At 36.0% G+C, this 24,150-nt stretch overlaps 2 protein-coding genes across 2 annotated transcripts in view; one reads left to right on the top strand and one right to left on the bottom strand.

Annotated features, from left to right (window-relative positions):
* The window catches only part of LOC131802413 (uncharacterized protein C7orf50 homolog), a 53,575-nt gene that overhangs the window by 13,487 nt on the left and 15,938 nt on the right, over positions 1-24,150 (top strand). The window contains exon 2 of the mRNA XM_059122603.1: positions 19,451-19,589. Coding sequence (XP_058978586.1) covers positions 19,451-19,589 — 139 coding nt within the window. The remainder of the gene's footprint in view (positions 1-19,450; positions 19,590-24,150) is intronic.
* The window catches only part of LOC101901736 (uncharacterized), a 167,323-nt gene that overhangs the window by 132,278 nt on the left and 10,895 nt on the right, over positions 1-24,150 (bottom strand). The window lies entirely within an intron of this gene.

Raw genomic sequence — 24,150 nt, 5'->3', positions numbered from 1 at the left:
GGTGATAAAGTACTCAGAAGGAACTCTTTGTGTGGATTTTCAAACAATTACATTGAAAAATGTGGCTAAAACCATCAAAATACCGAAAATCGGGAGGTGCCGTTATATGGGGGATATACGATACCGAGGACCTATATAGACAATTCCCTTCCAGGAGGTGAAGAACTCAAAAGCAACTCCTGATGTGGATTCTCGTATCTGATGTCCGGTATCAAATATCATTGTTTAGAGTATACATTACGCATGTGAGGTACTTTAACACCAAATTGTATGAAATATGTATATGGGAGCTATAGCCATATCTGAGGAGATTTTCACCACATTTCATGTACACATTTCTAGACTGAATTCGGTTGGATGTTCCAAAATTCAGTTCATTTGCTCTGATTAGCATATTACGAATGTGAAGGACATAAAACTCCAAATCGGATAAAACATATATATGGGAGCTATAGCTATATCTGAACCGACTTTCACCAAAATTGAAGTACTATTTTTAGGATGAATTCCATCGGAAGTGCCAAAATTCAGTCCATTTGGCCATTTGTTGCGCTATAAACCTTAAATCGGTTGAAGATATATATGGGAGCTACATCCCGATCTGATCTGATAGCGATAAAATTTGACAGAGGAATTTCTTGGCTGTATTTGATATCTCGTACCAAATATAATTCTTTTGGACTACATATTACGAATGTGCGGGACTTAAAGACCAAATCGGATGAAACATATATATGAGAGCTATAGCTATATCTGAACCAATTTTCACCAAATTCTATGTACTTGCTTCTAGACTTATTTCGTTTGGAAGCTCCAGGTCATTTGGACTGATATTGGTCATCGGTTCTAAATTTGAACCGATTCTTACCAATTTCAATAGGCTTCGTCCTTGGGCCAAACAAATATTGTTCAGAAAATTTCATGGATATGCGGACGGACTGACATGCATAAATCGACTCAGAAAGTGATTCTATGGGCCTATCTCGCTTCCTTTTCCATGTTACAAAAAATGCGCTAAGACATAATACCCTTACCACTATGTGGTGTAGGGTATAAATATAAGAAGACTACACTTTTCCGTTAAAACGCCCTTGTCGTTAAAAACGAATTTCGTTTAGTAGATCTTTAAAAAATCTTCTTATAATTCTCGATTTTCGGTAAGAAAGATTTTCAAAAAAGTATTCTTAAAAAATCCACGATTTATATAAATCCCAAGTCCGGAAGTTTCTTAAAACATATTTTTGGGGAGTCCTTGAAAACTTATCTTAAAAAAACGAGTATACTAAGTTGTGTGGAATTGAATGATATCGCAGACCTCGTTGGCATCATACGTAACTCATTATTTTTCTAAAATTGAAAATTTTCAGGTGGGAGTTATGTTTATAGAAATTTTTTAATTTTTTGCGACTGATGTGCTGGGAGGAGATTTTGGTCAGAAGTTTAAAAAAGTTTTCATAAAAACTACGACTTTGGTCCAGGAAATTTAAAAAATATAAAAATAATGTTAATCTCCTGTTAAAACATCCTTCAAAAGAATGCATTAAAAATCCATAGTTCTACGCCAGAACATCTTTTTCGAAAATCCTGAAATAACCAAGATTTTTGTCGATAAAGGCCTTGTCAAAAATATATATTAAAAATCCAAAAGTAATATATATCAAGGAAGTCCTTGAAAATTATTAGAAAGCAGTGCACAATTCTTGGTTCGGAAGATTTTGAAATATATTTTTTAAAAATACACCATTTTTTCCAGATTAGAATAAAATTATAAAGCGATTTAGCGATGTCCGTCTGCATGTCTGTTGAAATCGTGAAATTTGACACAAAGGTTTTTATTATATACGTCCTATTGGTATTGAAAATGGGTTATATTGATATAAATGGGGGTTTAGGTATCGCCCCTATATGACAGTACCACCAAAATTTCGATATTTTCAAGGAATTACCAAAATTTCTAACTAAATTAGCTGAAACCTTACCATTGGGGTTCTTGGTAGAGTGTATTGGATGTGGGATATAAAGTGTTTCAAAAAATATTTTTCTCAGTGTAATATGTTTATTAAATGGTATGGGTTTGGTTGGTCACTTAAACGATTCGGTTTGATGGTGGCATCTTGACATCACGTACAAGGACCACGATTCTTCAGCATAACACACTGGTTTGATTGCCACCCCCCAACGGAATGCCTTCAAATTAATTTTTTATGAGAAAATTTACATTGAAAACATAGTACTCCAAGTGCGACCAAACTGCTGAACATAATCAGCAAATATTCGGCCAATCCAAATACATTTGAACATGTAGGCAATCCCATGTTGCTGCTGCCGTTGCTGATGACGATGGTGTTATTTGATTGTTGCAACTCAATCACCATCTCGATATCCAAAGTGTTGGCATGAATGCTGGAGTGTGTTTATAATTAGGGATTATGTAATAGCTGTTGGTTATTACGTGGCTGAAAATTTTTAAATATTTTGTAATGGAATACGAGGAAATCGTAGGGCAAATGGTCGTGTCTTATGGGTGCACATTTGTTGGATATTTTGAAAATCATAATTTTAACACGTTTTCACATTTCAATCGAAGGACTTTGGAGCATATTATTATCCGTTGGTGAATGAAAACTTTTCCTTGTTGGTAGGTTAAACACCACTTTAGTGAAAAAATATTTACCCAAGGCGATAAAAAGTATAGCAGAGAAGAAATTCCACGATGATAAAAAATACTTATCCACGGGGTTATAAATATACAGGGTGAGATGAAAAAAAACTGCAACCAACTTCAGACTGTTGTCATTTCCAAACCACTCGTCCGACAGCTCTTTATTCCAGTGACAGCTCATTGTATTGTTTACAAGCGTATAAAAGCATTTTGGAGAATTTTCCAGAAAAAAAGTTATTCGTGATGGAATTCAAGGGTGATAGTGTGATTTCTTTATATTTGGCTGGAAAACTACAACTGGCTATCATTAGAGCACTCCATCATTTAAATGTGAATAAATCTTTTGTTTCTCGTACATACCGTGATACTGGTAGCGTAGCCCGACGTCAAGGAAGTGAACGGAAGAAATCAGCAACATCAGCAGAAATGGTTCGAAAAGTAAAGAAGCGACTTGATCGAAACCCGCGTCGCAGTGACCGAAAAATGGCTCGTGGACTGAACATATCGCAATATTCCATTCGGAAAATAGTAAAAAAATGAGCACGGGGTAAAGCCATTATAATTCCAAAAGGTGCAGCATCAGCAGAAATGGTTGGAAAGTAAAGAAACTACTTAATCGGAACCCGCGTCGCAGTAGCCGAAAAATGGATTATGAGCTGAAAATATCTCAAATATCCCATTCGGCAAATATTGAAAAATGAGCTCGGAGTAAAGCCATTGAAATTCCAAACAGAAAGAAAATAGACTCAAAAGAGCTAAAGAGTTGCTTCACTTGGCCGAAAGTGGTGAACTGCCGAATTTGAGTTTCTCCGATGTCAAAACATTTGTTGTCCATCAGTTTGTAAACAAACCAATGATCGTGTTTACCTGCCAAAGAGGGAGAGAGAGCTGAAAATGTGCACGTTCGGTTGGCCAACAGAACTCAAGCGCCGGCCATGGTAATGGTGTGGGCCGCCATAACAGCCGATGGTCCCTCTCCGCTCGTATTAATCGACCTTGGCATCAGAATAAATGCCGAATATTATTGCCAAAAATATTCTGGAGGGTGTATTAAAGCCTTGGGCACGCAAACATTTTTTCCGCAGACCTTGGACATTCCAAAATTGCTTAACACGTGCCACCCAAGAATGGTTACAAAATGAGGTTATTCGCTTCATTTACAGCGTACAATGACCACCAAAATCTTCGGATACCAATCCGCTGGACTATTGTGTATTTGGAGTATTTTGGAAAGCAAGGTTGGCCCTAAAACAAAAACCGGGAATGGGCCAAAATACCGCAGAGCAAATTTCGGGCAGACAGTGTGACGGTTTCATTGGTCGTTTAAAGGCCATAATTCGTGTCAAAGGTTTCCAATTCGAACAAATCTAAACTTATTCTAAAATGTGTTGCTATTTCCGACATGGAATACTTATTCAAATTACTCACTGGTGTAACAGACCTAACAAACTTAAGCATTATCTAAGAAGTTCCAAGGGATTAATATAATATAACGAAAATAGGGAGGAACCATTTATACCAAAGAGTGGACCTCCACAGACAATTTTATGTCATAGACTGTAGTACCCATTAAGGTCTTCAAATACGAAATTTGAAACAATTCCGGCGAATAATGTCGCTAAAATCATCAAAATAGCGAATATCGGGAGGTACTGTTATATGGGGCATATACGAAGACGTGTACGAGTTTTACACTAATCCAGAATATACTGTATATACTTTGTAGGGCGTATCATGATAATTTCGAGGAGTAACAAACTGAAACCATGGAATGGTGGAGGGTATAAAAATTCAAAAAATTGCGCATTTATTTTATATTTAGTTTCAAACCTACATATTTTCCATTTGATTGAAAAGGTCAATCAATCACCTGCGTTACTAAAAAACCTCTTTGCGGCTTATTTTTTTTTTAAATATTAACCCAACGAAGCGCACGTTTGTCTTTCTAAACATAGATTCGAACATGAATACATAATTAAGTGATAATAAATGGCAAATAGAAACTATGCTTCCAAAGAATTAGTAATCCAAAGACGTTACCAAATAGAGAAAAAAAAGACAACAAAGAAGAAAAGGAAAAAAAGGCTAGTAGATTCTGTTGAAAGGCAAGTTGTTTTGTGTTGAGCAATTCCCTACGATGTGGGCACGTGATGGAAATCGTAATCCGTGATTAGAAGAAGTCGAAGAGGTAGTGACATAAATGCAAATAGAGTTGTAGAGTTTGTTTTATGTTTTTCAAATTTTCTAGGAAATGTGTAAAGGCTATTTTTGTTATGACAACCAAGAAGACAAAACAAGACTAAGACAATCTTTGTTTGTCAATAAAGTATCATTAGGGTTATTTGAATGTTATCTTTGCTAAAAAGGAATGTGATCATAACAAAGTATCCATTAAGGGAAGGTTATTTTGTTATGTTTTTGATGAGATTAGAGGGGTGAGTGTTTGTATGGTGAGTGGTTTGAAATCGTATTTGACAATCACAAGGGGCTTATGCCAAAAGTAAGTGTGCAGGTTAAAGACGAAAAACCATCAGAATACGATCCAAAGCCATTATTGTCATAATTGTCCCTCTTGACAACCCTCAACAAAGACAATTTTCTGTAGGTCTACACTGGGTCCACAATTGTTATACCCTCCACCATTTTATTGAGGGTATATTAACTTTGTCATTTCGTTTGTAACTCCTCGAAATTTGCATAATAGACCCTACAAAGTTTATATATTCTGGATCAGCCTTAAATTCTAAGACGTTCTACCGATAACCGTCTGTCTGTTGTAATCACGCTATCTTTCGAACGAATTAAGATAGAAGCTAAAATTTTGCATACATGCATAGTTTACCAGTAGGCAGGTGGAGTTCGTAAATGGTCCACGTTTTCATAAGCCCCCATATAACGGTACATACCGATATTCGGTATTTTGATGATTTTAGCGACATTATTCACCGGAATTGTTTCAAATTTAAGACAGAAAATTGTCTGTGCAGATCCACGTCTTCGTATAGCCCCATATAAGGGTACCTACCGATAGTCGGTATTTTGACGATTTCAGCAACATTATTCACCGGAATCGTTTCAAATTTCGTACTGGAAGTTCCAAATGGGTACTACAGCCTACGATAAAAATTTTTGAATGCAGGTCCAAGTCTTCGTATTGCCCCCATATAACGATACCTCCCGATATTCGGTATTTTGATGATATCAGCAACATTATTCACCGGAATTGTTTCAAATGTCATACTGAAAGATCCTAATGGGTACTACAACCTAAGACAAAAAAAAATCGTACACAGGTCCACGCCTTCGTATAGTCCCCATATAACGGGTTTAATTTAAGTGGTAGTTTTCGGATTTTTTTTAAATTTTTTAATTTCCTTCGAAATGGTGGAGGGCTGGGCCGAACTTAGATTCTTTTTTACTTGTTTTTTTTTATAAACACTGATTATCAGAAATCCCTTTATGAGACTCCTTCAATTAATGTCAGAAATTATGATGGAACTAGTCAAAGATTTTCTGTTGATATGTCACAATTGTCTTTCATTTTAACTAATATGGCGTGGTGCATAACAAACGTCAGACTGATGGGTGGGTGATTCGTTCGTTGGAAGGGAAATATTTATGAAAATTAAAATTTATTGGTAAAGTATCTCTTTTTTCCAGAGAAACATAAACGTCATTTGAGAGACTTGGCACGCACTGTCATTAAAATGATAATTTTTTTGGTGTTGTTATTTTAAGTTTCAAACTGTGTGTGTGTGTGTGCGGAAGGGAATGGCGCCTCAACAAAGTGACAAACCCTATAAAAATACCAACAAATAAATATGAAAATATTTGAATAAAAACAAAATATTTTAAAACGCAAAATTTCCTTCCCAAGACGTAGGCATTGCCTAAACAACAACTACAAACAGCTTTAGGTAGGTTAGGTTTAGCTTTAAAGTAAAAACGTTAAAACTGAAAAATAATAAAAGTGAAAACCATATGAATTGCTGTCAATTGTTTTGTAATCCTCTGCAGCTGACATCGGATTTCTTGGGGAATATGCAACACGCCACATAACTGGTTGCCGCGCCGTCTCAATATGTTGCCACTTTTTCTTACGAAATTCCAGGCTGAAATGATTGAGTGATTAACATTTTCAATAAAAGTCTACTGTTCAGGTGGAAGGAATGGAGCATTATTTGTTTCTTTTTATACCCTCAGGAGTATGGCTACAGAGGTTATACGGGTGAGATAGAACAACTGCAAAAAAGTCAAACGCCAGAATTTTTAAATTTTTTTAAATTTTATTGAATGAAAGCAAAAAATGTCGGAAATTTTAAAATAAGTTTAGATTTGTTCGAATTGGTCATCTTTGGCACGAATTATGGTCTTCAAACGGCCAATGAAACCGTCGCACGCTGCCCGAATGTTGCTCTGCGGTATTTTGGCCCATTCCCAGCGAAGCGCTTGCTTGAGGTGATCGACACTTTGGTATTATTTAGTGCCAACCTTGCTTTCCAAAATACTCCAGACACAATAGTTCAACGGCTTGGTATCCGGAGATTTTGGTGGCCATTGTGCGCTGGAAATGAAGCGAGGAACCTCATTTTGTAACCATTCTTGGGTGGCGCGTGCTAAGTCCTGTTGGAATGTCCAAGGTCTGCGGTCAAAATGTTTCAGTGCCCCAGGCTTTAATGCACCATCCAGAATATTTTCGTGATAATTATATTTATTCTAATGCCACGTTTGATTAATACGTGCGGAGAGTGCCATCGGCTGTTATGGCGGCCCACACTATCACCATGACCGGTGCTTGAGTTCTGGTGGCCAACCGAAGGTGAACATTTCTTTGGCACATTTTCAGCTGACCTCTTTGTTTACAAACTGCTGGACAAAGAATGTTTTCTCATCGGAGAAAACCAAATTTGGCAGTTCACCACTTTTGGCCAAGCGAAGGAACTCTTTAGCTCTTTTAAGTCTATTTTCTTTCTGCTGCAGTGTAAGTTCTTGCACTTTTTTGGAATTTCAATGGCTTTACCCCGAGCTCATTTTTCAATATTTGCCGAATGGAATATTGCGATATGTTCAGCTTACTAGCCATTTTTCGGCCACTGCAAAACGGATTTCGATCAAGCCGCTTCTTTACCTTTCAAACCATATCTGCTGATGATGCTGTTTTCTTCCGTCCACTTCCTTGATGTCGTGCTACGCTACCAGTATCACGGTAACGGTTGATGGTACGAGACACAAAACATTTATTCACATTTATATGCTGGAGAGCTCTTACGAATGCCACTTGTGGTATTCCAGTCAAATATAAAGAAATTACACTATCACTCTTGAATTCCATCACGAATAACTTTTTTTCTGGAAAATTCTCCAAAATGCTTTTATACGCTTGTAAACAATATAATGAGCTGTCAATGGAATAATTTTAACAGCTGTCGGACGAGTGGCTTAGAAATGACAGCAGTCGAAAGTTGGTTGCATTTTTTTCATCTCACCCTGTATAAGGCATTCTATGGATAGAAGACATTCAATTGGTCTTCTATAGTTAAAAGACCTTTTATAAATCTTATATGGATATGAGACCTTTAATAGCATTTCAATGTATAAAAGACATTCAACTGGTATTCTCTCTACAGGTCTTCTATAGAAAAAAGCCTTTAAAAGGTCTTCTATCCATAGAAGACCTATTAGAGGTCTTCATCCGTAGAAGAGTTAATATAGGTGTTCTATCTATTAGAGGTTTTCTATGGATAGAAGACCTATGCCAGGCCTTTTTCCATAGACACCTTCAACAACTCTTCTACGGCTAGAATATCTTTAAAAGGTCTTCTAGGGATAGAAGACCTTTGATAGGTCTTCTCCGGAAAGAAAACCTTTGATAGGTCTTCTACGGATAGAAGAACTTTAATAAGTCTTCTACGGATAGAATACCTATAGATTGAAGACCTCTAACTAATCTCCTATGGATAAAGGACCCTTAACTTCGACTGGTCTTCTGTTGATAGAGGACCTTCTACTGGTCTTCTATGAATAGAGGAGCTTCTGCAGAACTTTCATAGATGTAAAAATTCTAACAGATCTTGTATGAATAGAATATCTTCAAAACAATTACTTTCGTTTAGTCAAAAAACATATAAAGAGAATACGTTTTCACTTTCACTTACACGAGAAAGTTCACTAAAATTACTTTGTAAAATGTTTCCTCGAATTTCTCCACCACGAAAAATTATGCATAAATCAAAGACCAACCCAACAACAACATCAAGACATATTAATAAGCCGCCACCTACACTTTATCTGCGATTAATAAATTGCCAAATTAATGTCAATAGACGGTGTCAATATTATTTTTGTTGGCTATGATTTATGGCCTAAAGGTATTTTGTAATTAAAAATGCTATGCTCAAACATGCACGCACACACACCCAATTACTAGCAATCGAACTCGGTACGTAGAGTTACAGCCCAATCATCCATAAGTATGTAAACGTCGAACATCATTCAAAGACTTGACCATAAAATAATGACAAAATGTTAAAACTTATCACGTTTTTTTCGAATTCAATGAGTGTTGGTATTAAAAAATGTTTGTTAACAAATAGTTTTGACTTATTGCTAAAAATAATTATGCAATTAATGTTAATTTTAACCCAGATTTTCTGCAGTCGAACATAATTCACAACTGGTAATCAATTCTTGCCAATATTCATGGTGTCGGTGGGCTGTAATAACTAAGCCATAATTATAATTTCACACAAACAATGTGAATGCCACACAGATTTTAGAGCATACTACGTAAATAGTTAAATATACATATTAAAAATTCAAGTTAATGTTTATATTCTCAGCCTGATGATCACAGAGGATTTGTAGGAATTTATGCAAGGAATGGCCTATATAATGTCGGCCTGCAAGCCCATCTCAAAACTGAGATTGCTCTGAAAAAAATGTGATTTGAAATTCAAAGAGTGTCCAATCACAATAATTGCCAGAATTTCAGATCTATCCCCTTACCCTATATCAAATTTATTTTAATTTGGTACTTTTCGAACAACAATAGTACGAATTTCCAGACCATATTATTACCAACAGTTATCTAAACATCGAATTTTAAAATTTAATTTCTATCCCTTCAACCAAAACCAAATTTTGCACCTTTAAGTACTTTTCGTACAATTAAAATCCACACTTCCAAGAACCCCTCCATATCTCAATTCCTGATACCAACAGAGACCTCAATATCAAATTTGAGGATTCCAGCCCCATCCCTTCACCCAATACCAAATTTAGAACGAATTTGTACATTTCGAACAATTACAGGACGCATTTCCAAACCAAGATCAAGATCTCAACACCAGATATTAACAGAGACTTTAATATCAAATTTAAGGATTTCAGCCTTACCACTTCACCCAATATTTGGTATTTTTCGTACAAATATAGGACGGATTTTCACACCATCGCAAAACCTCAAACACAGATACCATCAGTAATCTAAATACCAGATTTCAGAATTGTATCTAAATAGCAAATTCTAGAATCTAAGACCCTTTAACCAAAACCAAATTTTGTACCATTAGGTACATCTTGTTCAATTATAATACACACTTCCACGCCCACTTACATATCTCAATTCCAGACATCAAGAGAGACCTCCATATTAAATTTCGGGATTCCAGTTATATCCCGTTAAATGCCAGACATAGTAACATTTAGTACTTTTCGAAGAATTATCGTGCGCATTTTCAAAACAATCTCCACATTTCAACCTCAGATACCAACAGTGATCATAATATCAAATTTCAGGATTTCAGCTCTTTAATTTACCCTATTACCAAATTTAGTACCATTTAATACAATTTTAGTACGTATATCCAAAAGCAGCTCCTTCTCTCAACCACAGACACAAACAATGACATCTATATCCAATTTCAGGATTTCAGCTCAATTCCTTCACCCAATATCAAATTTTGTACTTTTCTTAAAAATGTAGGACATATTTCCAAACCACCCTTAAGTTTTTGACGTATATATCATCGGTAATCTCTATTAATCCACTCAATACCTCATATAGTGCCATGCAGTACTTTTCGTAGAATTATATTACACATTTCCACCTCCTCCACATTCACCACCTCCAAATGTCCAGTATACACATGAATACACTATCTGTTCGACCGATACCAAGTTATAGTACTATTTTGTCAATTTCGTACAATTATAATACACATCCCCGAAACCACTTCAATATGTCCAGGCTAAACATGAACAGCAACCCTAATACCAAATTTCAGATTTCAAACTCTTTCTGTTCAACCAATACCAAATTGTACTATCTAGTTCTTTTCGCGCACTTGTAGTACACATTTTGAAAACGATCTCTTTATAACAAACCTGCCGCCAACACGGACCCCATACAAAATTTCGAAATCTTGTACTATTTCGTACATTTCCTGCACTTGTAGCACACATTTCCAAAAACACCTTCACATATCAAACTTATATATTTTAAAGCTTTTCGCCAGAGTTTCAAATCTAATCATGAGTAACTTGACATGTTGCGTTCTGAGCTGACAAAATCTCTCCCACCACTTGGAACTAATTTGGCAATTTTCAAAAAATAAATTCCGTTAAAAATTCTGTTAAAATCTTAAAAATACCGAATGTAGCCATTATACTAGGGTCTATACGACGACGTGGACCTGCATCATCAAAATACCGAATATAGGGAGGTACTATTATATACCAACATTTATATTTTCTGTCATAGGCTGTAGTATCCATTACGAACTTTAAATACCAAAATTGAAGCAATTCTGGTGAAAATGTCGCGAAAATCATCAAAATACCAAATATCGGGCGGTACCGTTATATGGGGGCTATATGAAGACGTGGACCTCCACAGACAATTTTCTGTCATAGGCTGTACGAACATCAAATACCAAATTTGAAGCAATTCCGGTGAAGAATGTCGCTAAAATCATCAAAATACCGAATATCGGGAGGTAACGGTACCTATGGGGGTATACGAAGACGTGAACCTGCACAGACAATTTTCTATCTTAGGCTGTAGTATCCATTGCGAACTTCAAATACCAAATTTGAAGCAATTCTGGTGAATAATGTCGATAAAATCATCTAAATACCGAGTATCGGAAGGTACCGTTATATGGGGGCTATACGAAGACGTAGACCTCCACATACACTTTTCTATCATAGGCTGTAGTATCCATTACGAACTTCAAATATCAAATTTGAAACAATTCCTGTGAATAATGTTACTAAAATCATGAAAATACCGAATATCGGGAGGTACCGTTATATGGAGCTATAAGAAGACGTGGATCTGCACAGACTATCTTCTGCCATATCCATTACAAACTTCAAATACCAAATTTATATTGGGACTATACAAAAACGTGGACCTACATGACCCATTTTCAATACCAAAAGTTCTGCAGACATAATATATATTTAAGTAACATTTTATCAACCTACTACATTTCGTTCGAAAGCTAGAGTGATTTCCACAGACGGACGGACATGCTGATCAAGAATACATGTATACTTCGAGGTGTCAGAATGACAAACTTCATTTGCCCTCCATACTATGGTGGAGGGTATAAAAATAAATTATTACACTTCAAAAAACCAAAAACATTTTTTTCCTTCTTCTTGGGAAAAAGTGAACGATTTCTTCACTTTAGCACTGTGTAATTAGAAAACTAGACATCGTATGACTTTGAAATTTCTGTACTGTAATGGTTTAAAAAAATTATACCAAAAGAAGAATTTCATTTTTTTTAATTTATCTCCGTTTTTTGGTGATTTCAACCCTGTGTGTGTGGACCCTCATTACTTGTTATGATAAATAAAACCTATCTTGCTTTGAAAATTTAATAACTTATTATTTATTTGCTCACTGGTAATGCATAGTGTATGTGGTTGTCATTATTTTGGGATAGTGGTAATGTAGACGGTATTTTGTTTTTATAATTAGTAGTGCTGAAAATGGCACATATGGCAACCAAATTGTTGCTGGAATGGTAAATGAAGTCATCAAGAATTTTTCACCTTAAGATGGCGGTAATTTTGAAACAAAAATGTTATCTTGAAGTGATCTAAAATTCCAAGACTCTAGAATGATTTTACATCTCTAATAATAAAAACAAAACTAGACATTGTAAATACCACAGCAGATATTTACAACTCAAAAAACAAAACACGAAACTGTTTATGTGCCAAAAACCACGCCTTAAAATGATTCACAGACACACAGATTTGGTTGTCCGCCAGAGCCCCCATTGGCTTTGCATTGTTGTCTACCTTCCATGTAACGAACGAACACACATGAATGAATCGAGTAATGTTAGTTCCAGGTTTGGTATGATTTAGTATTCATTATTGATCATTGAAATTGAAGTCTTCAATTGTAAGCAACAAAAAACAATAGTGCAAATGGATTTGTGTGCCAATCAACTGAACACTTAGCTCCTCTTCTCCCATACAAGTCTGGGCTTATGGTTGGATATCACTAGGTTTGTATTGTAATGACAATATGCTACCATATTTAAACAAAATATGTGGATATTCATTTCAAACAAATCAGCAATTAAAGATATGCACATATGTATGTACGTCTGTAGAAAAAAATGTCTCAATTTACTGTCAAACAAGTCTCACTTATTGTCAATTTGTTCGCGAGAAATTGTCGCCCGAACTTGATGCATGAGATGATATTACAAACATTTGTCTTCTCGCCATCCATTTAGCTACGCACTTCGAGGCGATATCCAACAAGTTTTATTCATTTTATTTGGATAATCAGCTGAGCTGGTTGGAGTTTAGGATTTATTTATTAATCAATAAGTCATCTGGTATGAAGTTGTAGTTCAGTTTCATGTGAATCACTGGGAAATCGGAGACGTTGGAAAACGAGTTTGGTATTTAATAAAGTTTCAATGACAAATAATTTCTCTAAATGAATGTTTGTTTATTCAATGAAAATTGACACCTTGGCTACAAGAAGGTAATGAGGTTGTATGAATCAGTTTTGAAATGTGGAAGTGATGCAGTTAAAGCTTTGCCAGCAGAAAGTCTTACTACCAAGTAATGGGTTAATGCGGTACTTTTTATTAGTGTTGCAACGGTTTTTATCGACGTGTAGCGTAATTTGGGTCTACCTTCATCTCCACGATTAAAGAGTTTGCTAATTAAAAATAAGCAGCGTTGTCTGAGAAGTAAGTTTGACAATTATTCTCAAATTTTAATCAATTCTCAGTTTTCTGAAATGAATTTACCATCTTTATATGTTTGTGAAAATATACCTAGCCAAATATACCTAGCCATTTGGTCTTTTTTCTCAAAAAACCGGAAAACTATCGATATTCATACTATTATATCGTTTCCATATTACGTATCAAAAATATTATCCAAAAATTTTAGAAAGGAGGGACCTTTAGCAGTATTTGAAGGAATACGACAAATAGAGTTGAAGGCATCTTCTCCTGGAAATTCCGTATTTGTATCATATATATTTTAAACAAGTAAACAACGGCTACAGTCGGGCGGGGCCGATCCTATTATACCCTACAACACTATAATACAGGGTGAGATGAAACACTGCAACCACCTTCAGACTGCTGTCATTTCCAAGCAACTCGTCCGATAGCTGTTAAAATTATTCAGTGACAGCTCAATATATTGATTACAAGCGTACAAAAGCATTTTGTTGAGAATTTTCCAGAAAAAAAAAATTACTCGTGATGGAATCCAAACGGGATAGTGTAATTTCTTTACATTTGGCTAGAAAACCACAAGTGGCTGTCGTTAGAGCACTCCAGCATTTAAATGTGAATAAATCTTTTGTGTCTCGCACCATCGCTCGTTACCGTGATACTGGTAGCGTAGCCCCACGTCAAGGAAGTGGACTATAAAAACAGCAACATCAGCAGAAATGGTTCGAAAAGTAAAGAAGCGACTTGATCGAAACCCGCGTCGCAGTGGCCGAAAAATGGCTGGTGAGCTGAACATATCGCAAATATCCCATTCGGCAAATTTTAAAAAAATAGCTCGGAGTAAAGCCATTGAAGTTCCAAACTGAAAGAAAATAGACTCAAAAGAGCTAAAGAGTTGCTTCACTTGGCCGAAAGTGGTGAACTGCCGAATTTGGGTTTCTCCGATGTGAAAACATTTGTTGTCCATCAGTTTGTAAACAAACAAATGATCGTGTTTACTTGCCAAAGAGATCAGCTGAAAATGTGCACCTTCGGTTGGCCACCAGAACTCAAGCGCCGGCCATGGTGATGGCGTGGGCCGCCATAACAGCCGATGGTCACTCTCCGCTCGTATTAATCGACCGTGGCATTATAATAAATGCCGACTATTATCGCAAAAATATTCTGGAGGCTTGGGCACGCAAAAATTTTGGCCGCAGACTTGGACATTCCAACAGAATTCAGCACCATAGCACTCAGCACGCGCCACCCAAGAATGGTTATAAAATGAGGTTCCTCGCTTCATTTCCAGCACACAGTGGCCAACAAAATCTCCGGATACCAATCGGTTGGACTATTGTGTCCGGATTATTTTGGCACAAAAAAAATACCAATACCACCTCAAGCAAGCGCTTCACCGTGAATGGGTCAAAATACAGCAGAGCAACATTCGGGCAGCGTGTGACGGTATCATTGGCCGTTTTAAGGCCATAATTCGTTGCTAAAATTTGATGCTATTGCCGATATTTTTTACTTTCATTCAATATAATTAAAAAGAAAAAAATTAAAAATCATGGCGTTTGACTCTGTTGCAGTTTTTATCTTACCCTATATATCGCACAGTAAAGTAGGATGATAACTTTTAGAAAAAAAATAAAAAAAAATAATTCCAATGGAAATTATTCAGTTTTTCGTATTCCAGTTAGGCATTTGTACACTGATTCTGGAAAAGTTTTTTTTTTCATAGGACGCGGATCCGGTTTACATCTGGATCTACTAAACCTATGTGGACAATATACGAAAGCTAAAGAACATACCTATGCAACTGCGATGGGGTTAACATTCGAGACTTCAATCAAAATTATCTATTTTTTGGAGTGGGATTTTTCAAAAAATATCACAAGTCTAAAAAAGGCTCACTTTTAGTAGTCTATGTGTGCCAAATTATAGTTGGTGCTATAGCAATCCAAAATACTACAATATGTGTTTGATCTTCCCTGGATCCCGATGAATGGGTCTTTGAACCCGGTCAACCCGATCCTCTTTAGTATATTGAAATTATGTTTTAAGTATAAAAAACTTTAATTCGTGTTGCCAGAGTTGGACATACCTAAAGTAGAAAATCTCAAACCCCGGCCGAAGGCCAGGTTTAAGTACCTATTACAGTACAATATTAAATTTAGAAAAACTTTGGTTCGCGTAGCCGGTTTTGGATATATCTAGAGAAGAAAATCCCAAGTCCCCACGAAGGCAGGCTATATAAAAGTATTATGTTTAGAAAACTTTGGTTCGATATACTGTACAGAATCGGGTTGTTCAGGATCTCTAAATCCTGAAAAGATAATATAGTTTGGTATTTATTATATTTTTATAATAGGTCAAATGTAGTCGTAGGATATTATATTTATATCGCATCATAAAAACTATAAGGTTAATACAAAGGCCTGTGAAAAATGCTATGATCGACAAATTTATATAGTTGACTTATATTTTTGACAAATAATAGTACATACTATCAGTTATCTCAACTGTCTTTGTAAATCCACATTTCTCCATCGATCGCATATCGAAATATTTTCCAGTAAATAATCATTGACCACAAAAATTGATACAAAACATTTAACAGATACAAAAACTCAATTGATTGCTGTTGTTGTTTATCTGTTTGTTTGATGGCTTTTATTGGCCATAACTAAACTAAAATAACACACAAATCTCTGTAACCACACACAAATCTCTGTAACCACATCCACAGGAATGTTAAAAGGAGAGCCAGAGCTCATTGACGTCTCTCAACGCTGGCAATGAAATAATAAAATAATCTGCAACCGATGCAAGGCGGTGAGGAGAGAGGGTTACAAAAATAACCACTGGATTTAATTTCAACAGATGGATGATCTGGTACTACAAATTTGAAGATTGAAAAAAAAAAGAAAACCAAACAAGTGAAAGTGAATTGATTTGGATTTAATATCTGTGGCATATCTGTAGCACAATGGTATTGTCAGAAAATGTGAATGATCGTTGTTGATTTACTAAGGCTTTTCATAAATGTAATTATTTGATATTGATTTTCGAAAATTAAGCAAAAACAATTTTCAGTCTCTCAATTTAAATGACATATCTTTGTTGACTTTTAACTGAAAAATTAATATTTCATTTATTCTTAGATACTCTCTTTGTCGAAATGATCCACTCTTTTTACGAAATACTTACTTTTAAGTGGAAGCAAAAATTAGGAACTTACCTGAAAAGAAAAAGAAAGTTAAGAAAATATTATTAAACAATAAGGAAGGAAAAAGCATTAATGAAAGAACAAAAGTCGGGCGGGCCGACTATATTATACCCTACTCCCTTTCACGAAGAGAGCTAACCATTATAGTTACAATAAGAATAGGAAAAAAGAATGGCTGGACGATTCTGATGCATTCGCTTTCAACTATTCCAATATTAAACCGGCAGAATTGTCCTGAAAGGCATAGTGGCCAATGAAATTAAACTTTTTTCTGGAAAATTATCATATACCCAGGAATTGTACGATCTTCCTATTCTGGCGTCCTAATGTCCCTAAATGCACTGTCGGTTCTAAACTTTTCCTGCCACAATACTGATCCCCTCCACCACTAGGAAATGTTAACTTTGGAAAATATGTCCGAATGTATCCAAAGTATTTTTATACCCTCAGACCCTCACCGAAATAAAGGTTTTAGACCTTAGGCCTGTTTAGACCAAATCCATTGCAGGTCAGTTGGAGTCGATCTAGGGGTGTCTATCTGTCTGGCTGGCGCGCACGATAACTCTCGAGTTCGAAGATGAGCAATATCGCCCCACTCCTTCAGGTAACTCTCCACAAATGGTCGAAATTTAAAAAAAATATTTTACTGCAGAGAAAGAGTAGGAATAATTCGAACTTGTTCCAACTTTGCAAATATCAGTCCAAATGACCTGCATTTTGGCACATCCGACCGAATTAAGTCTAGATGCAAGTACATCAATTTCCATATATATGTTAGGGCGATTTGGGGTTTTAAGTCTTTTACATGCGTAATATACACTTCACAACTACGATCATTGGTACCAGACATTAGATACAGCTTAGAAATAAGTGTCTAAAGTTTTCTCAAGATCGGCTCAGATTTGGATATACATCCCACATAAACAAGATGAGATGAAAAAACGGCAACCAACTTCAGACTTCTGTCTTTTCTAACTCACTCGTGCGACAGCTGTTAAAAGTTTTCCAGTGACAGCTCATTATATTGCTTACAAGCGTACAAAAGCAATTTGGTGAGAATTTTCCAAAAAAAAGTTATTTGTGATGGAATTCAAGCGTGATAGTGCGATTTCTTTATATTTAGCAAGAAAACTACAATTGACTATCATTAGAGCACTGCAGCATTTAAATGTGAATAAATCTTTTGTGTCTCGTACCATTGCTCGTTACCGTGATACTGGTAGCGTAACCGGACGTCAAAGAGGTGGACGGAAGAAAACAGCACCATCAGCAGAAATGGTTCGAAAAGTAAAAATGCGACTTGATCGAAACCCACGTCACAGTGGACGAAAAGTGGCTCGTAAGCCGAACATATCACAATATTCCATTCGGCAAATATTGAAAAATGAAATTCCAAAAAGTCCAAGAACTTACACCTTAACAGAAAGAAAATATACTCAAAAGAGCTAAAGAGTTGCTTCGCTTGGCCGAAAGTGGTGAACTGCCGAATTTGGGTTTCTCCGATGATAAAGCATTCGTTGTCCAGCAGTTTGTAAACAAACAAAATGACAGTGTTTACTTGCCAAAGAGGTCAGCTGAAAATGTGCACATTAGGTTGGCCACCAGAACTCAAGCGCCGGCTATGGTGATGGTGTGAGCCGCCATGACAGCCGATGCTCGCTCTCCGCTCATTTTAATCGACCGTGGCCAACAAAATAAATGCCGAATATTATCGCGAAAATATTCTGAAGGGTGTATTAAAACCTTGGACACGCAAACATTTTGGCCGCAGACCTTCGACATTCCAACTCAGCACCATCGCACTCAGCACGCGCCACCCAAGAATGGTTACAAAATGATGTTCCTCGCTTCATTTCCAGCACACAATGGCCACCAAAAGCTCCGGATACCAATCCGTTGGACTATTGGGTCAGGAGTATATTGGAAAGCAAGGTTGGCACTAAAAAATACCAAGGTATGGATCAGTTCAAGCAAGCGCTTCACCGGGAATGGGCCAAAATACCGCAAAGCAACATTCGGGCAGCGTGTGACGGTTTCATTGACCATTTGAAGGCCGTAATTCGTGCCAAAGGTGACCGATTCGAACAAATCTAAACTTATTATAAAATTTGATGCTATAACGAGATTTTTTGCTTTCATTCTATAAAATTAAAAAAAATGTAAAAAATATGGCGTTTGACTTAATCCGATTTCAGGTTAATTGTGCACTAATATCAGCCCAAATGAACAGAAGCCAATATTTCAAATTTTGAAATGGATAATGTTGTTTCATATATATTCACTTAGATTTTAAATTAAAAATTATTGTTTTTTCTCTAAATAATTGTATTCTTTCGTTTTTTACAGATACCCCTCCTTCGCCATATCAAGCACCCCTGGTTTCGGCTTTCGCCAGCGGGATGGCATTGAGATTTCACTGAAATGTGATGTTGACTCGAATCCATCCAGCACACCCAGAGGGCAGAATGATGATGGCGAACCACCGGTAAGTCAATCGATTTCAACTTTTTTTAAAAATGTCCTTGAAAAAATATCCTTTAAATAAATCCCCGTCCTTAATAAAATATTTTTTTTTTTCAAAATGTCCTTGAAAAATGTGTTGTGAAAAATCTTCTTGGTTTCTTGTGGGACTTGGTCCTTTAAGACCTGCTTTAAGAAATCCACGCCCCTAATAAAATATTTCTTTAAAATGTGCTTGAAAAATCTCCTGGGAGACCACTTGGTCTCTTGTGGGAATTGAAACTTTAAGACATCCATTTTTTTTTTTTTTTTTTGAAAAATATCCTTTATAAGATCCACGGCCTCAATTAAATACTTCTTCAAAATTTCCTTGAGATCCTCCTATCAGTCTCTTGTGAGACTTAGTCCTTAAAAATATATCTGTTGAAAAATCCACACCTTTAATTAAATATTTCTTCAAAGTGTCGTTGATATCCTCCTGTGAGTCTCTTGTGTGACTAAGTCCTTGAAATTATATACTTTAAAAATCCACGCCCTTTATAGAATATTTCTTCAAGTAGTCCTTGTAGTCTCTGTCTCTTGTGAGACTTAGTCCTTAAAAAAATAACCTGTAAAAAATCGACGTCTTGATAAAATATTTCTTCAAAATGTCGTTGATATCTTCCTATGAGTCCCTTGTGGGACATATTCCTTAAAAAAGTATCCTTTAAAAAATCCTAATCTAAAATCTAAGTCTTTTGTGTGATTTAGTACTTGACAAAATATACTTTAAGTAACCCACGCCCTTAACAAAATATTGATGTCCTCCTGTGAGACCACTTGGTTTTTTATGGCTTATATCAGCCCAAATGGACTGAATTTTGGCACTTCCGACGAAATTTAAGAAGTAAGTACTTCAAATTTTGGTGAAATTCGGTTCATATATAGCTACAGCTCCCATTATTCGGTTCAGAGTTGGTATGGTCTACTTTACATAAATTCCCAATATAAACTGTTTTGTTACGGGAGCTCTACTAAAAATGAGTAGTGGTGTAGGGTATCATATAGTTGGCTCGCCCGACTTTCGACCTTTCCTTACTAGTTTTGTTTTATATTTTTATAGGATATAAACCATATTTTTCTAACCCACTGGCAATACATAATGTAGTTTGTTTGCATTACCATGTAAAGGATTATTCGGCTCATGAGGTTTCCATCATTTCACCGAGTAAATATTTATTTTTTAATTCACAAATATATACCTACTTGTTAGATATACAGCCCATTCGAAAGCTAATATTTTATGCTCTCCAAATAGACATTTGGAAATTCTTCAACGTAAACACAATGAAACGTGATTTATTTGGAGCAGCATCTCTACGGTTTGCGTACATCTTTTATACGTACATATCTATATAGGCATGACCTTCGTGCAAAATTTTCTCATTCACAATAATATGCGAATAAACATAATTTTCTATTCCATGGTCATAATATTTATCTGCTGTTCTGTTCGGCTCTGCTCCGTTCCGACATAAGTTCAAATGTATGATTAAAGTGATGCCAGTTGTTTGTTGGCGAGCAGAGCAAACGGAAATCTACGAAATGAAAATAAACTCTGACGACATTGTCTCTGTTCAAAAATTCTATAAATATTCTAAAGAGACCACAACCGGCCGAATACAAAGCGAACAATAACGCCACTGCAAGGCTTGTGTTTGAAGCAAATAATGCTGGCATTAGAAATGGACCGGCCATCCATTGGTCCGTCCATCCATCCATTCATATGAATGTCTGTCCGCTGACCATTCGTATGCCTGTTAATATGTTTTTGTTTGTTGTTGTTGTGCGGCAACATGCAAAAAGATCTTCTCTTATTCTATTGACTTGAACACGCTTTTGAATTCTCATGGCTAGTGAAATTTGCAATGAGTTAATCAAGCCACTGGAAAAGAAGAATCATAAAGATGTATTTTCGTAGAATTCTGATGCGGAATTCTATTGAGCATAGACATACATGAATAGCTAAGAGATCATAACGTATGTTCGGTTTCGAGGATATGTTTGTAACATAATGAAACAATGCTTAAAGCATGACATTGAAAAACCTATCCTCCAATGAGCGATTTTGACTAAATTCTACACATCCTCTCAGGAGTTTTGGTAACCTGAAATCGTTGATTCTTTGCTCAATTTATGCAAGATGTGATAGATCGGAATTTCTACTCGCAGAGAGAGGAAGGCATAGGCCGCTATTATCCAGCTAAGTCTGATACAAATATTACGTTTTGTTAAATTTTAACCAAGGTTCTCGAGTCAAAAATGGAGTCTATGAGACGAGGTCGACATTTTTGGATTCTATCTATCTTTACACTCAATCCAATTGTTATAAGAGTTACAATTATGCAAGATATTAATCTTTTGTGGGGAAGGTACCGAAAGGAGGGAACCAATATATCTTATATATGTGTAGTTGGGAAAAATATTGATTTATATTAAGTTTTAAGAAAATCGACATGTCATAAGCCTCATAAGTATTCAAAATATTGAATACTTGAGGATGGTACGCTATATACCATTTTCAAAGCAGATCTTGAATTCGTATTCATATTTTCATAAATGTGACCCGTTGTGGCGGAGGTACTATTAGAAATTGTCCGTTCTATCTTATCTTTATGCCAGACCTAGAGTTAGTATTCGAGTAAATATAGGATAGGAATTTGGATTGGAGATACATAGCGTGTTTTGTGCATCAAATACATGAAAGCGGACGAAAATGTATGTGGGAGGTATATCTACATCTGAACCGATTTTAATATAATTTTGCTTTTTTTTTTTGTTCCGAATTCCGTTACACTTTCCAAATTTCTTTGAAATTGGAGATACATAGCGAGTTTGGTGCATCATATACATGAAATCGACCGAAAATATATTTGGGAGCTATATCCAAATCTGGACTGATTTCAATATAATTTGGCAAATTTGTTTCCAGATCAAATCCCGTCACCCATACCAAATTTCATTGGAATCGAACATACATATCGTGTTTAGTGCATCAATTACATAAAATCGGACGAAAATTTATGTGGAGGCTTTATCCAAATCAAAACCGATTTCAATATAATTTGACAAATTTATTTATGTACCAAATTCCGTCACTTATTCCAAATTACATTGGAATCGAACATACATATTGTGTTTGGTGCATCAATTAAACGAAATCGGTCGAAAATCGATCAATATTTAGGTGCATTCAAAAACTGAATTTTCTGGAGGTACCTCCGATTCTGATGCTATATATCCAGTTCCAAGTGGAATTTTAAAAATTTATATACCCTTCAAGGTGAGATGTAAAAACTGCAACCAACCTCAGACTGCTGTCATTTCTAAGTCACTCGTCCGACAGCTGTTAAAATTATTCCAGTGACAGCTCATTATATTGTTTAAAAGCGTACAAAAGCAGTTTGATGAGGATTTTCCAAAAAAATTTTATTCGTGATGGAATTCAAGCGTGATAGTGTGATTTTTTTTTATTTGGCTGGAAAACCATAAGTGGCTATCGTTGGAGCACTGCAGCATTTAAATGTGAATAAATCTTTTGTGTCTCGTACCATCGCTCGTTACCGTGATACTGGTAGCTTAGCTTGTCATCAAGGAAGTGGATGGAAGAAAACCGCAACATCAGCAGAAATGGTTCGAAAATTAAGAAGCGACATGATCGAAACCCGCGTCACAGTGGCCGAATGGCTCGTGAGCTTAACATATCGCAATATTCCATTCGGCAAATATTGAAGAAATGAGCTTGGGGTAAAGCCATTGAAATTCCAAAAAGTGCAGGAACATACACCGCTACAGACGGAATATAGACTCAAAAGAGCTAAAGAGGTGCTTCGCTTGGCCGAAAGCCGAATTTATTTTACTCCGATGAGAAAACGTTCGTTGTCCAGCAGTTTTTAAACAAATGAACGTGTTGACTTTCCATAGAGGTCAAATGAAAATGTGCACCTTCAGTTGGCCACCAGTACTCAAGGCCATGGTGATGGTGCGGGCCGTCATAATAGCGACCGTCATAATCGACCGTGACATCAGAATTATGGCCGTTTGAAGGCCATAATTCGTGCCAAAGGTGACCAATTGGAACGAATCCAAACTTAATTTAGAATTTGATGCCATTTTCGACATTTTTGCTTTCATTCAATAAAATTTTAAAAAAATTTAAAAATTATGGCTTTTGACTTTGTTGCAGGTTTTTTATTTCGCCCTGTATACCCTACTCTATAAGGGAGGAACTTGTAATTTTTCAACAAAAAAAAAACGCCTAAAAATACCGCTCAAATGAAAACATTTTTATGTGGAAGCTATACAAAAACATAGTGCTGCCTAAGTATTTTTTTGTCGTAGGCTGTAGTAACGGTTCCGAATTTTAAATACGAAATACCGAATATCGGAAGTTACCGTTATATGAGTGCTATACGAAGAAGTGAATCTGCACGGACAATTTTCTGTAGAATCTACTATGGACTTCAAATACAAATTTGAAACATTTCCTGTGAATAATGTCGCTTAAATCTAAAACGTGTATCTCCCCACAAAATTTTGAAAACAAC

This window comes from Musca domestica, unplaced genomic scaffold (assembly GCF_030504385.1).
Source record: "Musca domestica strain aabys unplaced genomic scaffold, Musca_domestica.polishedcontigs.V.1.1 206, whole genome shotgun sequence".
NCBI lineage: Eukaryota > Metazoa > Arthropoda > Insecta > Diptera > Muscidae > Musca > Musca domestica.
Note: the sequence above shows the minus strand (reverse complement) of the source record. Positions and strands in the feature narration are given on the sequence as shown.